The 14,481-nt window shown below is 45.2% G+C and overlaps 4 protein-coding genes across 5 annotated transcripts; 2 read left to right on the top strand and 2 right to left on the bottom strand.

The window, feature by feature from the left end:
* Positions 1–4,223: 4,223 nt before the first annotated feature.
* Positions 4,224–5,143, bottom strand: LOC108025535 (trafficking protein particle complex subunit 1). Its single transcript, XM_017096064.3, has 3 exons — positions 4,909–5,143; positions 4,710–4,852; positions 4,224–4,481 (listed from the first exon to the last, which is right to left on the bottom strand). The coding sequence occupies exons 1-3, from the start codon at positions 5,005–5,007 to the stop codon at positions 4,286–4,288; spliced, it is 438 nt and encodes a 145-aa protein (XP_016951553.1). The 5' UTR covers positions 5,008–5,143; the 3' UTR covers positions 4,224–4,285.
* A 152-nt stretch (positions 5,144–5,295) lies between these two features.
* Positions 5,296–7,646, bottom strand: LOC108025534 (uncharacterized). Of its 2 annotated transcripts, none has more exons than XM_017096063.3 (5): positions 7,306–7,646; positions 7,132–7,249; positions 5,947–7,077; positions 5,765–5,883; positions 5,296–5,694 (listed from the first exon to the last, which is right to left on the bottom strand). In XM_017096063.3, the coding sequence occupies exons 1-4, from the start codon at positions 7,522–7,524 to the stop codon at positions 5,819–5,821; spliced, it is 1,533 nt and encodes a 510-aa protein (XP_016951552.1). In that variant the 5' UTR covers positions 7,525–7,646; the 3' UTR covers positions 5,296–5,694; positions 5,765–5,818. The 2 variants fall into 2 exon arrangements, with proteins under 2 accessions (XP_016951552.1, XP_016951551.1); XM_017096062.3 differs by having other exon boundaries at positions 5,296–5,709; positions 7,306–7,645.
* A 208-nt stretch (positions 7,647–7,854) lies between these two features.
* Positions 7,855–9,651, top strand: LOC108025252 (pyridoxal phosphate homeostasis protein). The gene is made up of 5 exons (XM_044091134.2): positions 7,855–8,097; positions 8,163–8,375; positions 8,732–8,879; positions 8,944–9,185; positions 9,243–9,651. Exons 1-5 carry the CDS (start codon positions 8,005–8,007, stop codon positions 9,309–9,311), a joined length of 765 nt encoding a protein of 254 aa, XP_043947069.1. The 5' UTR covers positions 7,855–8,004; the 3' UTR covers positions 9,312–9,651.
* Positions 9,652–11,298: 1,647 nt separating this feature from the next.
* Positions 11,299–14,116, top strand: LOC108025255 (myosin regulatory light chain 2). The gene is made up of 3 exons (XM_017095608.3): positions 11,299–11,433; positions 12,140–12,382; positions 12,565–14,116. The coding sequence occupies exons 1-3, from the start codon at positions 11,431–11,433 to the stop codon at positions 12,985–12,987; spliced, it is 669 nt and encodes a 222-aa protein (XP_016951097.1). The 5' UTR covers positions 11,299–11,430; the 3' UTR covers positions 12,988–14,116.
* Positions 14,117–14,481: the final 365 nt, after the last annotated feature.

The following is a 14,481-nucleotide window of genomic DNA, read 5'->3' as shown; positions in this document are numbered from 1 at the left end:
AAAACAAACCCATTTTGTGAATTCTACCTTATAATGGCTAGTGAGTCACAAACAATAAATAGGGCAAAATGTGCTAAGATCGATTACAAATAATTTTCAAGCGAAAATAGATCTATAGAGGTCCAGGAGATATAAATACACAGTTGAAAATGGTGTACACTTCAAGTGGTTCTACTTAGTTGGGCTTACACTGGCGGAATTTAGAGTGTTTTGAGGGCTTTATTTGCTCATCTGTTTTTCTGGAAGTACAACTTGTCATATTAGACACAAAAGCATCTCCAGATTATAAAAGATGAATGTGCTAGAGCAAATATGTACCCCTATCAAAGGTTACAAAAAGCGGTGATAACCGGAGCTGCAAAGAGGCCACTTCGAATGTATCTTTACAATTATAGCAGGTGAAAATATCGCCCACTTTGAAGCCCATTTTAAATTATTCGGTTTAGATGCAAATTAAGCTAGCAAACCCACGGTGGGACTTCCCCCTCAGCCACCCACTGAAACGAAACTATTACCGCTCACACTTAACCATAATTTGAGGCTGTGACGACATTAAGATGCAAATGAAAATGAAAATGGGAAATGGAAACGCCTTTGTTCCATCTAAAGCACCACTATGTGGGATGTGGGCCGGGGAGGAGGCGGGCCTTAGTCGGCGTTAGTCGCTGTGTTTAGACGCCAACTGGTTTCCCTTGACTTTGGACTACGTGACGAAAGAGGCATCCCACTGGCAGCTCCAGAGATTGATATGTGCTTTGGTGGCAGGAACTGACGCAAGGAATCGCGACTAGACTGTAATAGTTCCTTAATCGATTAGCTTCCTCGGCTGCCACTGAGTTCCTCCACTTGGACGGGCCTACGTGCACTTGGCACGTACACCGAATAGCGAACTCAAGCTCAATCTCAAGAACGAGAACCTTGAAAAGGTTCAAGCCGCAGACACTCAAGGGGAATTCCTGGAGCATCGCCCTCTTGAGCAGGGGTCTCCAGCCTCAAGAGGATGGGAGTTCCCGATCGTCATTACTCCTGCCCCACTTTGTTTTCATGACTTGTATGCTTACAGAGGGAAATTATGATTGCCTTATGAATATTTATGAGGATTTTTGTGATTTATAATATGTATTTTAAATAAATAAAGGTGTTATACGGACAGTTTTTGGTATAGTACATATTATTTTTCGTGAAAAGGATGATCAGACAGTTGAAATCCCATAGTTTTTGCTGCCGTGTACCCAACCTGTACTTCAATTGGCGGGAAGGTCAAGTGCTTTGCCAATATCAACAGTCCAAGCAATGGCCAAAAAATGCCAGGCCAAGACCCCTTCGTGTCATCGTCACCTCATTAGCGTTTTCTGTGTGGCTGGGCCGTCATCGTCACCTAATTGGTGACGAGCCAGTGGTCACCAAACGAGCTCTCCATTCAGCCCATTTTCGTGGGCCTAGTTAATTGAAGGTTGTGCCAGGGGGCTGGATCGGGATTGCATCAGCCCACTCAGCGGAAAAGACATGTGAACGGGTGAGCGAAAAAATATCTACCAGGAATCCACCTAACTTTATTTTAAGTCCGTTAATGCTGGCAGAACTTTGCCAGTTTTTATTAAATGGCCATTTCTCTAACATATTTTTAGTTAGTTAGAAGCCCTTATACAAAAAAGACCAACAAGACCATGGAGCCAAATGAACTTTGTCCAACAAAGCCCGCTAATCAAAATTAGGTTCACATCGTTTTAGATTTACATATAAATACGGAATCAATAAAAATCATTCGGCTACAAGAAAGAACCTATAAAATGTGATGAAGAAGATTCTACTTGTGGCAAAGAACTTTGATTTTATCTCTATAACGCTCCTCCTAAAACGCGACACGTGCCTCTTTACTTTCATTTAGCAGATGCCCAATCTAACTTTTTAGTTGTATTGCGTTCGCCTTACATGTTATTAATCATACCGGTTGGCTATTTTTAACCGGCATTAATTAGTATTCTTTGGTTTCGAGTGGGAGATAAACAAATGAGTCTCGTACCATCTTGACCGCCGAGTCCCTTTGGGGTAAACAGAGGTGGCCCTTCCCTGAACCCTGCTTTATCAAGAGATTTATGCGAAAGACACCAGATTTCTTTTCGAGCATTTCCCCCAATTTGGCGCGGCAAAGCCTCCGCATTTGGTAGGCCAACGCCAGGCCTATGAATTTGCATAACATTTCAGAGCTGGCTGGCTTATGGGTATTTTGGCAGATCAGGTCCGCCTCCGGCCGAAAAAAGGGCCTTGATCGCCGCACGAGAGTAGTGTGGGTGGTCCCACCGCCCCTCCGGCGGTGTCTTCTGTGGATGGGCCCATCCACAGATGCGAGTGTCTTTCTCCGGGGAAGTAGACAAAATAAATACCCGGCACAATTGCTCGTTAAAGATTTTAATTACGCGCGGGAAAGAGGTTGCAGCGGTCGTAAAGCAATCAAGATAGCGGTCGTTTAATGACGTGACCGGGCGACAATTTCCAATTCCTAAGCGCTGGCCAGCAAGCCGTTAATAACCTTGCGATCCGGACTCCGGAGTTTCGAAGTGACGAAAACCCCGCAGAGCCGCGACGAGGGCCCGAAATTTGCGTAACTTTTGCGAATGGAAACAGAAAGCTCCGACGCCGGCACTCCGATCTCCCTCCCCAAGATCGGACTTCGGAGTTCGACTCTCCACGACCCACGGCTAATTGGAAGCCGATGCGATGACATCGAAGACCCGTACCCATGGTAAAGGTGTCGGTATAGGTGGACACCCATGATCATCGGCGAAGTGCAGCCTCTCCTTGGAACTGGTATCCATAAGACACCCATCTACGACCTGAGTGTGAGCGTCTGTCTATGCATTGTCGATTTTGAAAGGGCACCTTTGGTTTGATGGATTTTGTAACCTGTGCGTGCTGTCGGGCTTTCAAGTCTTCGGTTCTCCTCGGTGGTCCACGGTCTCAAGTCCAGTCCAGATCCATGTCTCTGTCCATCATTAGCTCTTGATGTTCGGCTCGGCATTTGATTTATTTGCGTTTTTTCGGCCCATTGGGCGTTTGGCTTTGAAATTGATTTCTTCGATCGCGGAGAAAAGAAACCGCTTTGTGGTTCCATTTTTATTGTCCCGCCAGCGGCTTTTGCAATGCGTGGAAACCCGTTTTAAAAATTCGTCAAAGACAATGCGAGCAGCCACAGAAAAAGAGCGCTAAAACATACAAAACATATTTAGTTCAAACGTCTTGTGACTTGCACAAAATGTTTTGAATAAGTGAGACATCGGGCATATGGCGTAGAGTATCTCCGCAGCCATATTTGTGTATTGCCCGTTCATGGTGCCGTTGAAGCTACGACCGTCCAACCATCCGACGGAACGTCGACCGGAGCCAAAGCGACTGGTTTGGGGGCTCCACGTGCTCGTGCTTCTCCCCCGATTATGGATGCATTCTGCAAATCATTTTCATTTTCCGCGGCAACAACGGGCAGTTGCGAAAACCCTTCAGCTGTCTGTCTGAAATTGCAGCTACACGGCCAAAAATCTGTGACCGCTGATTATATCACATGGATTGCAACCAAACTCGCACTCCCATCCTCCAGCTATCTGCGCATAAATATGCAAAATAGATGGCATATCATATGATAAATAGAAATTTTAGGTGCCTTATAAATTCGGAAAAGGTAAACATAGATGATCTTATCAACACGGTCTTCCACATTCGAGGTTTTGGAGGGGTTTTATAAGAAACATCTCTAGAAAATAGCAATTCTCACAAGCTTTCTTAAAGATTTTAGAAGTTATTTACAAAAATAAACAGGTTTTGGTTGGGGTTTTGATTGTAATTTAGGAACAAGAGGTTTTCCAACCTCCCTCATTATGAACCTTATGCTTTTCCCGGTGTAATCCCTTCTAGCCTGCAGCACCGCCCGCTCAGACATGCAGACAGTATGTTGATCAGTTGTGGGACTGGCTGAAACCTCGAGTTGCCGCAACCACTTTGACATTTGTCCCCCTTTGTCAGCGCTGGTCACTGGACAGCGGACAGTGGACCCCGGACAGGGCACAACAGCAAAGACAGGGCTTGCGCAACTCTGAGGCCAGTTTTTCTCGCTGGCCCCGCAGACATTTTTAAGTGCATGCCATTTCCGGAGCCCCGGATCTCGGCGGCTGCATTTCGAAGCACTTGCCAGCGCAATTTGCAATTCAGAGCTAATGACATAGACCTTACAGTTTCAGAGGCGGAATTTGCATGTCTTGGTAATGGGAATTCGAGCTTAAGGCTATTTATTCGCTTAGATATTGCGGATGCCAAAGATGGGTGACTGCTTGACGAACTCGTCGAGCTTGGACTGGAACAGCTCGGAGGTGACCACCGTGCCGGGGGTCCACAGCGGGTCCCGCACCACGAACTCCACCCACACCTTGGCGTACAGCTGCTGCAGGAGCTCCTTCACATTGATGGCTGTGGTGTCCGTGTTGAGAACGAATCTGGGGATGGTTTGTTCGGGGAGAAGAGTGGTCAGACGTCGTATGAGGAGGCATTAGGCGAACTAAAGTAGTAGCAGTGCTGAGCTAACTAAAGTAACATGAAGTATAGTGCATGTTATGGGGCTGCGTGCTTGGTTTGATCTCAATGATCATGCATATGGTATGTTGGGTGGTATGCCTATGATGGTTGGGAAGCCTTAACCTATGTAATCAAAAAGAAAGACTTACTTTAAGCCAGAGGGAGTTTCCAGATAGTGCAGGGCGTATCTGTTGGTCTTATAGTACAGGAACCCTTCCCGCGGATCGTGTGGCGATATCTTGCTCACAAAGGACTTTATGGAGAAGAGCATTCCGTAGGTGAGTTTGGCTTCCTAAAAATGAACACATTTAAAGAATCGTAAATGATATTTCTGAATTTGCAGCTTACTTCCTCGCGGGTGATTCCTGACTTCTTGGTCCGGTTCCACTCTGCGTAGTGTAGCAGTGTGCCGAACTTGTCGAATATGTACAGATTGAAGATGGTCATCTTGTTATGGTTAATAGGAATGGCATTAGCCCCAAAAGCAAGGGTTCTTTCACAAATTTATGGAATGCAAATTACTATAATTTTCGATCCAATGCAAAACAATAACATTAAAACGGGACTGCCAACTTATTACGTTTTAGTACCGAAAAATACTGAAAACAGCTGATGGAAGGCGCTAGCTGATTTTGTGGCCAGTGCTGCCCATCAAACGTTGCTTTCATTAAATTTGAATTTGAAATGATGTTTTTAAAGGCAATCTTTCTAATTTATGAAATTAAAGATCTGGTATTACAAAACGGGTTACAAAACAATTTTATTAAATGCCTTTGCCGGGTTTATTTGGTTTGTGAAAAACAGTAATTTGGATAAATGTTTACTTAGTTCCTTTACTTTTTCTTATCGCCTAACATTTCTTTAGATTTTGCAGAAAAACTTCCCTTTTTCTTTTTCTTTTCTTCCTGCTCGGGAATCTCTATTACAAATGGATACTCCTTGGGATTGTTCACTGGTCCACGGCTGCACTCTTGGCTCTTATTCTGTGTAGTATCGGGCTTGGTATCCCTATCCGTAGCCTTTTTGGAATTCTTTTTGATTGCCTTCTCTGTCGAGCTATTACTTTCATCGGTGTCCTCGCTCTCAACAGTCTTTGGATACTCGTCGAACTGGATAGTTTTTCGTGACTCAGTGCTGGTATGAGAGGGACTTTTGGAACAAACAATACAAAGAACATCTTTAGATAGGGAATACGATCACCTACCTCTCTGCTCCACTTTGGAAAGTAGACTTTTTCCTAATACTACTCCGGTCCATTTCAAAGTATCGTATTGGGCACGCGATAGGGTCTGTAACGATGACTGGCATCCTTGTTGGGATTACCTAGTTAGCAAAATATTTATGAAAAGTGGTATAAAACTGATCGATATGCCCCAGTTTACTTACTCGATTTCATGTTCTTTTGGGTTTCCCTTTTGTCGAATTGGCGATGAGGTCCTATGAAGTTGTCCTGTTTGGTGAGTAAAGCTCCCTCGGAGGTGGGATTACTCAGGCTTTGCCGGAATCCACCTGCCCCACTCGCCTGCAGTCGCCGAGCCTGGAACTCTCGATTCTCCACCTTCAATCGCTCGTAGTGATCTTCCGGAAATTGCCTTCTAGTTACCCCAGAATTTCCGTTGCTGCTCCGTCGCTGTCGTGCAGGCTCCTCAGGACGACGACCTTGGGGAGGATATGCTTTCTCCGCAGGACGACGGGACTTGGCTTCGCCACCACCTCCTCCATCTCGATGACTATGAGAGGGTCGACGGGACTCTCCACCACCCTGGGGATGTGAGCTCCTCCGGGATTCCTTCGTTTCAGTGGACTGTCTCTGCGATTCCCTTCGGGACTCTCTTCGAGATTCCTTTACTTCATTGCCAGTTTTTCTCGATTCGTTGGTATTGCTTGTGATATTTTGAGCCCTACGGGAATCCTTTACATCACTACTAGTCATGTTGGGCAACCATCTGGATTCATGGGTATTGCTGGTCACTTTCGGTATCCTTCGGGCTGCTATGATCTCCCCACTGGTTATGTTGTGCAACTTCCTGGTTTCGTTGGATATCCTTCGGTATTCCCCACTTGTGATATTTGGGAGTCGCTTCAGCTGCTCACTGGTCACATTGGATAGTCTCCTGGCTTCCACTACCCCACTGGTGATGGTCGGGATTCGCATGACATTCGAAATCCGCTTGGACTCGCCTCCTCCACCACCTGCTCCTCCGCCACTGCCATGGTGAGCTTTCTTGGAGGAGTGGGGCAGTTCCCTTTCCGTTTCCGCGTTAACAGACCGCCAGTAGGGACGCTCCTGGCGGTGTTTCCCCGCATCCTGCGATTCCCTATGAGAAGAGTGACCTCGGGAACCACGGGATCCCCTCCTGTTCTCCTCATCCTGCCTTTTCCTGGGGTCCGTTTGCAAGCTGGTGGTCCTCAGATTTTTGGTTTGCAAAACAGGCAGTAGCATGGGCATATTGAGGTTAGTCGGGGTCACCATGCCACTAGTGTATTGCTGAACCTTTGGACTGATTAAGTACTCCCCTAAGACATACAAGTTAATTACAGGGGGTTTGTTTCAATTATGGCCATAATTACCAGGTGAATCGTCCGTGTCGGATGTAAACGGTGGCAGATTGGCAGAGGTGCGAACATTTCGGAACATCTTTATACCCCTGTGACCAAATTGGCTGATTTCAGGGAAGAAGGTCTCCCACTAAGGGTTCAATAGTATTGGAGGATTATACTTCAAAAATTAAGATCCTCTTTTACCAGGTAGAATATCCCGTAGGCCAGCAAAATGGCCAGCAGCAGGACGGCCGTGAACTTGGTGAACTGCAGCAGGATGAAGAGGACCACGCCTGCGATCACCTCCGTATGGGCCACTCCGAGGAACTCGAGGCAGTGCCGAATCTCGCAGATCCTCAGCGTGATCAGGTAGTTCACCACGGAGTTAAAGGATTCGCAGGCGCATCTGATTGCGTCCGCCATGGTTCGAGTCGAGGTGTTTGTGTGGCTCCCAGTGAAGGCATTTCTCCCTGGCACAGGGTTTTCAAAAAGGCTTCAAATGCGGCGACACTTTACTGGCAAAGCAAAGGCAATGGGATTTTAAATTAAAATAGGGGACTGAAGTTTAGAGAGAGGCGCCCAATTGCTTTAATTTAATTTCTAAGTAGAACACAAAATTGTATTATTTGGATTGTATAACTTGGATCAAGTTTACTTTTATTTGTACATGGTATTTAAAAAATAATGATTTGAATTTTCCCGCCTAAATTAGTATTTTTATAAATTTGAAGTGTAATTCGGTCACACTGCCAAACAGCTGATTGCTTCACCCTTGCCTTATTGTTTTTGTTTTTACATCTGCGGATTTCTTATCAGCGAGTTTTATCTACTTTAACTACAATAATAACTAGTTATCCGGGCTTATATATAAAGCGAATTATCCATTAAACATTTCACAATTAAATGCTGAGGCGCACAATGGCGGAATTCGACGTGAAAGCCGGCTTGCAGCACGTGTTGAAGCGGATTGACGAGGTGCTCCTGCAGCGTCCCAAGGTGAAAGTGACTTCTATAACTGCCATTTATGATAACCCACAAGAATGTTACTATCTTCCCCACAGGATGTGCAGGCTGCAAGACCTCTTCTCGTGGCGGTCAGCAAAACAAAGCCAGCGGAGGCCGTAATCGAGGCCTACGAAGCCGGGCAAAGGGACTTCGGCGAGAACTACGTGCAGGAGCTGGAGGAGAAGAGCCGCCACCCGGACATCCTGGCCAAGTGCCCCGACATCAGGTGGCACTTCATAGGCCACATGCAGAGCAACAAGATCAACAAGGTCCGCCGATCCATAGCTCTATAAACAAAGGAGTTTTTGGAGCTTTCAATTAAGATTTATATTTTCAAAGAAAACCTTCGGAAAACTGCACTACAAAAGTGGTTAGACTTCAGTCTATAGGGTTTGTTATTAGTTTAACCTTTAAATGTTCTATGAGAAGTTGCAAGAGGACTGAAATGGAATAGCAAACAAATTGTCGAGCCTGTAGTAAAGGTGTCCCACAAGTGGTGGTAAAAAGATACTAGTTAAAAACTCGATTTCTTAATAGTTTAGGAGATTGTCATAGGTCGTCTAGTTATGAAATGAAATCTTTTGAAACTCCTTAAATTCTTATATTTTCTGTTCTACCCTTTCAGGTACTTGCCGTGCCAAATCTGCGTATGATCCAAACCGTGGACAGTGAGAAGTTGGCCACCAAACTGGACGCAGCCTGGGCCAAGCGGCAGCCAGCTCCTGAGCAGCCGCTGCAGGTGCTCATCCAGATCAACACCAGTGGCGAAGAGGGTGAGTCTGGTGCTCCTGGCCAAGTCAACTGTATACTTACCACCCTCATTACTTCTCCACCTAGTCAAGAGCGGAATCGAACCCAAGGATGCCCCTGCACTTTACCAGTTCATCAGGAGCAACCTCAAAAACCTCAACCTTTTGGGCATAATGACCATCGGTGCCTATGGCTTTGATTACAGCAATGGACCCAATCCGGACTTCGTGTCCCTGATGCAGGTGCACCGATCCATCTGCGAGGCGAACTCCTTTGCCCCCGACTCGGTGCTCGTCTCCATGGGGATGTCCAACGACTTCGACAAGGCGGTAAGTTGGAACCCGACTGGCCAGGATGCGCCTCTATAATCCGAACTATTCCCCCAGATCGAAATGGGCAGCACAGTGGTACGCGTTGGCTCTTCTATTTTCGGCCATCGGGCGGCCAAGGCGTGAGGAGAGGAGCGGAGCTGATCGAGGAATGCGCTGCGGGCACTGAATACAGTTGATTCCCAATGACGTCCGACCTCCCGAATGGGCAGCCTCCAAGTTCGCCTGTGTATCAGGTGGAACTCTGTGTGTACCTATAGTAAATCGTTAAATATGATTTGGCGTTTAAATTTAGAAAGCCATGAGATAAACAAATGTTACGTGTGGGCTGTTATAGTTGCCCCTATTTGATTGCTAACCTCTCCATAAACAATGCTTCCAGAGTGTCAAAACCATTAATATTGCCAGATGCAGAAAGTATCTTGGAAAATTGAATACATTTGACGCAGTTTTCATTATTTTAACATTCCTCCGACTGTTTCTTGCTCTTTTTCTGCACTTTGTTCTATTTATATTTTCGCGCACATTCAATGCTACATTGCGTATTCGATTGTGGGCAGTTTTTCCTTCTATACCATCTTGTTTTTCTTTTTTTTGGCCCGAGGCCAAAATGACGCCTGGTTACGTGCCAAAATTGCAGCGCCAAGAGAGTTTTCGCAGAAAATCACTTTCAATGGAGCACGAAGAAGACTGCAGCCGCAATCGATTTTCATTATGTCTGATCGATGAATTATGAAGGCTTTCTCGCACGGACCCCATATTTAATTGAAATGTTTTCCGTTCGATATTCATGCGTTAAGCCCTCATTAATTATAATATTAGCCCAAGCGGGGGAGAACTAAGAAATTCGGGTGGCAAAAATGACGTCAGATTAATGTTGTTTCACGAAATGTTTTGCCATATATTATAAAATATTATTCGCAAGGCTAAGGACCTTTAAAAAAACCGTTTTCATACAATAACCGTAGATTTATGCCAGTTTAATTATATCAAAGAATGTGTAAATTTCTATAAAATTGTAAGTGGACTATACGAATACTATTTTATTTCAGTTCATTATAGACCTCAATTGCTTGTAACAAATGATAACTACAATGAAAAGATAAAAATACATTTTCTATTATTTTGAAAAATTTTCCATATGAATATCTGAAATGTATAAATATAAACATAATAGATAAAAAATATATGTTGTATCGAGGTTAATGTATCCATGACGTGGTAATACAATGTTTAGCTGACATAATTGAAATGGGAAAACGGAAAACCTGAAGTCTTCCCATCGTTATGCAATGTCCATGGATGACTAGCGTATAGATAGAGTCAGATGTTTATTCCACATTTGTTGCCGAAATAACTCTGGTCCAATATCGGGTTCGTTGGATATTTATGCGACACGAAATCCGCCCGATCTCTGCGTGTATACCAAGGCAGATCTATAGATTTGGAATTCTCGGCGCTCTATTCATATTGCACACTGTGCGGGCATTTCGAACAGAAAATCAGAAAAAGAAACGTGGGCAAGGCAAAACATCGAGTATATAGGCGTGAATAGACACTTAGACATATGCTATATGTTGGACGCCCGACGTATGTACGCTGGCCGCTGCCAAGGGAAATATAGGTGATTTCAGCGCAAGAGGACACCTTTGGGAGGGTGGCCTCTGGCAGAGAGATGGGCCGACCCGCGCCGAGCAAAATAAAAGAAAACAAAACAACGTCCGAGGATGGGGAAATGTATCCACAACAGAGAGCCGGCCAGAGTACGAGCCAATACGAATCCGAATCGAAAGCCCCGAAATAAATTCCGAACATATGTATAGGCTTGTGCTGCCCAAAGCCAAAGGCAAAGCATTTTCTCTGCCTTTTAAAATTAGATTTTTGATTAGAGCAGCGCCCGATGAGTAAACAACTCGGATACCACCACACCATAGGCTAGGCTATGGCTATAGCTATATCCATATAGATATGGCCGTCAGCACCCCGCCGATCGCCTGGGCGGACCTCGCCTTGCAGATACTAAAAAAGGCAGCACGAATATTGCAGATACAGATACAGCGGCTGCCGAGTGCCACCCGAAGATCCCCAAAGGGGGCCGAACCCCCAACGAACGGCCCCGACGGGTGGAAGAAGCAGAGCGCCTCCGAGCTCTTAAAACATCATTGTCTTGGCGATAAAATCAGCCAGAGATTCAGTGTGCTCTGACGGCTCGACTCGATTAGACAACACATCCAAGTTCAGCACCATGGTAAGGATACGTCCCGGAATACATCAGCAGAACCGAACCGAACCGAACTATACCCAACTGGATCCCAGTGCCTGGATACATGCAGCAAGGATAATGCCGAGCAGTGCATCAGTGAAACATTTGCATTTGAGAAACACTAAGAGATTCCGAATATGAAGTGAACTCGAACTCCAACGGCGACCCCAAGTCACCTTTTCGAGTAGTGAGAATAGTGCAGACGATTCTATAAATGGATCGATCCGAGTCCGAGTGTTACGCGTCAGTAACGTAATCCGATATCCGTGGCGGGGAGCGAGCGAGACGGCGAGTGGCGCACGGCGGAGAGCTTACGTAATATGCGTCCGGTTTATTTATAGCCAAGTGGAAAACTTTTCGCCCCAGATACATAATTCTGGCCAGGAAAAATTCCTGATGGATAACTTTTGACTTCAGTAAGGGTACATCCTTCGAACTGGATAACTTTCGGGAACACTTCCGGAAGGCTTCCTTGAATTGAAAACGTTTCTATTGGATAACTTCCGATTGAAGTAATTCTAAAGTTAGGACCTTCTATCATTAGGAATCTATAGATCCTTAAAAACTAGATCCCTCAAGCTCCGAATTTCAAAGGAAGATCATCTGAAAGCAGACTATAGGACTGACCTACCTACCCATATCCCTTCCCTGCCGAACCCCTTACTAATGGAACCCCTTCTTTTTCCCCCAGGCCGATGAGAAGAAGAAGGTTAAGAAGAAGAAGACCAAGGAAGAGGGTGGTACTTCCGAAACCGCTTCTGAGGCCGCATCCGAGGCAGCAACCCCGGCACCAGCTGCCACTCCTGCCCCGGCCGCATCTGCCACTGGTTCGAAGAGAGCGTCGGGCGGATCCCGCGGCTCCAGGAAGTCGAAGCGCGCTGGCTCCTCGGTCTTCTCTGTGTTCTCCCAGAAGCAGATCGCCGAGTTCAAGGAGGTGAGTTTCGGCGCACCCAACTGCACATCACTGCGAACCCATCCTATCATCCCACCATCCCACACCATCCCGTGCCATCTATATACCATCCATACTTGTCAAAGTACCAAGTCACCAACCCGCTCTTTCTTTCTCTCTATCTCTCTGTTTCTGTTCGGAATCGGATCGATTGGATCGATTAGGCCTTCCAACTAATGGATGCCGACAAGGACGGTATTATTGGCAAGAACGATCTGCGCGCTGCCTTCGACTCCGTCGGCAAGATCGCCAACGACAAGGAGTTGGACGCCATGCTGGGCGAGGCCTCGGGTCCGATCAACTTCACCCAGTTGCTGACCCTGTTCGCCAACCGCATGGCCACCTCCGGTGCCAACGATGAAGACGAAGTTGTTATTGCTGCCTTCAAAACATTCGATAACGATGGTCTCATCGACGGTGACAAATTCCGCGAAATGCTCATGAACTTCGGTGACAAGTTCACCATGAAGGAGGTCGATGATGCCTACGATCAGATGGTGATCGACGACAAGAACCAGATCGATACCGCCTCCCTGATCGAGATGCTCACCGGCAAGGGTGAAGAGGAGGAGGAGGAGGCCGCCTAAGCAGGGCAACCACCGATCACATCCTAACTTCTAACTCAGCATCCATACAGCCAGAATCAGAACGTTAAAAATCAATCAGTCAAATCAGTAATAATAAACGTAATTAAAAGAAACGCTCGTTTACATATGTAGATTCTCAGTATCTTGTAATCTCTTTTTGTTAACCATCACCAAGAACCAAGTACCAAGTACCGAAAACAACACCACCAACAAAGATCAACAACATCCGATCAGAACTGAAAATGAAAACGAAACGAACTTCTTCAGCAACACTTTGGTAGCGATCAGAACCATTTACCATGTATCTGTCCATCATAGTTAGGGATACTCACGATCACGTTCACTGTCACGGCAAGAACTGACGCGTAGTTTTCTAGTTGATTTACTGTTAAATTTTACACGTAAAATTTATAAAACAATGCTATCTATTTATTTAAAACACCTATAAAATCAACAAAAAAACTTAAAAACAACAACCAAGCCGTGTCTATTTTTATACCGCTGAAGAACCTCAGAGAGAGATGAGATCGAACAGAGGATGTGATGATATAGGGAGGTCGAGGACGAGGACGAGGATGATGATGATGATGATGATGTTGATGGGTAGTCAGGCTGGATTCGTTAGCTCTGGACCCACGAGTTGAATTTGAATTTGAATACGATTATGAATATGAATATTGAACATGAGTTTTTAGCCAGTTTTGTGAGTTTAATGTTTTTGATGTTCGTTAAATCTCGCAGGACCAGGAGAGAGAGAGGCAACCTATAGCAAACTATTGTTAGGGACATTTAACTGAGAGCCAAATATTTATCCTTCTATCACAACAATATTTATCGTTATGCATATCTATCTATATCGTTCGTTACGCAGTTTCAATTTCAATATCAATTACGATTATCAGTTATGAGTTACCAATATTATTGCAAGTTATCGAGAGTTAGGCTAATAACAGAGAAACATTAAGTTCATTCACTCAAATTGTTTAATGCGAATTTACATAACTTAACCACCACCACCGCCACCACAACTTTCTGCTTATGAACTATCAGCGTTATAAACCACCCGAAACAAACACCAAACAGAACCCGAAATGATATCTGAAATATGAAGAAACGATCAAACAACCAACCCAGTGTTTCTAGTTAATGCGTTTCGAAGCTTCGAGGAGGATCCTCCTCCCCCCGGGGATACTTTGTAGTGGGGCGGGGGGGTTTTAGTTTGATTAAGGTACCCTCAACCACTAGCACCTAGTACCTAGGCTGATCGGAAGAAGCCACCACACACCACTGTATACTATGTACTAACACTCGACACGAGCACACACCACACACCACATACTGTGCACACCAATCCATTTCAAAGTGCAACATGCAACAAGTTGTTAAATGCGAATCGAATCTTTACTTCAGTATAAATTAAGCTATACACGGCAAGATGAGAAAATCTGAAAATTTTTTAACCCGGTCAGAAATATTAACAGAAAACAATCTAAA

The sequence above is a fragment of the Drosophila biarmipes genome, chromosome 3R (assembly GCF_025231255.1).
Source record: "Drosophila biarmipes strain raj3 chromosome 3R, RU_DBia_V1.1, whole genome shotgun sequence".
NCBI lineage: Eukaryota > Metazoa > Arthropoda > Insecta > Diptera > Drosophilidae > Drosophila > Drosophila biarmipes.
Note: the sequence above shows the minus strand (reverse complement) of the source record. Positions and strands in the feature narration are given on the sequence as shown.

Excerpts from the sequence above, each read along its gene's own strand:
- LOC108025535 (XM_017096064.3), bottom strand. The coding sequence starts at position 5,007 with ATGACCATCTTCAATCTGTACATATTCGACAAGTTCGGCACACTGCTA. Across the intron at positions 4,853-4,908 it reads CAGGAATCACCCGCGAGGAA|GAAGCCAAACTCACCTACGG; the intron begins GTAAGCTGCAAA and ends GTTCATTTTTAG. Across the intron at positions 4,482-4,709 it reads GAAACTCCCTCTGGCTTAAA|ATTCGTTCTCAACACGGACA; the intron begins GTAAGTCTTTCT and ends AACCATCCCCAG.
- LOC108025255 (XM_017095608.3), top strand. Across the intron at positions 12,383-12,564 it reads AGATCGCCGAGTTCAAGGAG|GCCTTCCAACTAATGGATGC; the intron begins GTGAGTTTCGGC and ends TGGATCGATTAG.
- LOC108025534 (XM_017096063.3), bottom strand. The coding sequence starts at position 7,524 with ATGGCGGACGCAATCAGATGCGCCTGCGAATCCTTTAACTCCGTGGTG. Across the intron at positions 7,078-7,131 it reads CGACACGGACGATTCACCTG|GGGAGTACTTAATCAGTCCA; the intron begins GTAATTATGGCC and ends TGTATGTCTTAG. Across the intron at positions 5,884-5,946 it reads CCAAAAGAACATGAAATCGA|GTAATCCCAACAAGGATGCC; the intron begins GTAAGTAAACTG and ends TTTGCTAACTAG.
- LOC108025252 (XM_044091134.2), top strand. The coding sequence starts at position 8,005 with ATGCTGAGGCGCACAATGGCGGAATTCGACGTGAAAGCCGGCTTGCAG. Across the intron at positions 8,880-8,943 it reads CAACACCAGTGGCGAAGAGG|TCAAGAGCGGAATCGAACCC; the intron begins GTGAGTCTGGTG and ends TTCTCCACCTAG. Across the intron at positions 9,186-9,242 it reads CCAACGACTTCGACAAGGCG|ATCGAAATGGGCAGCACAGT; the intron begins GTAAGTTGGAAC and ends CTATTCCCCCAG.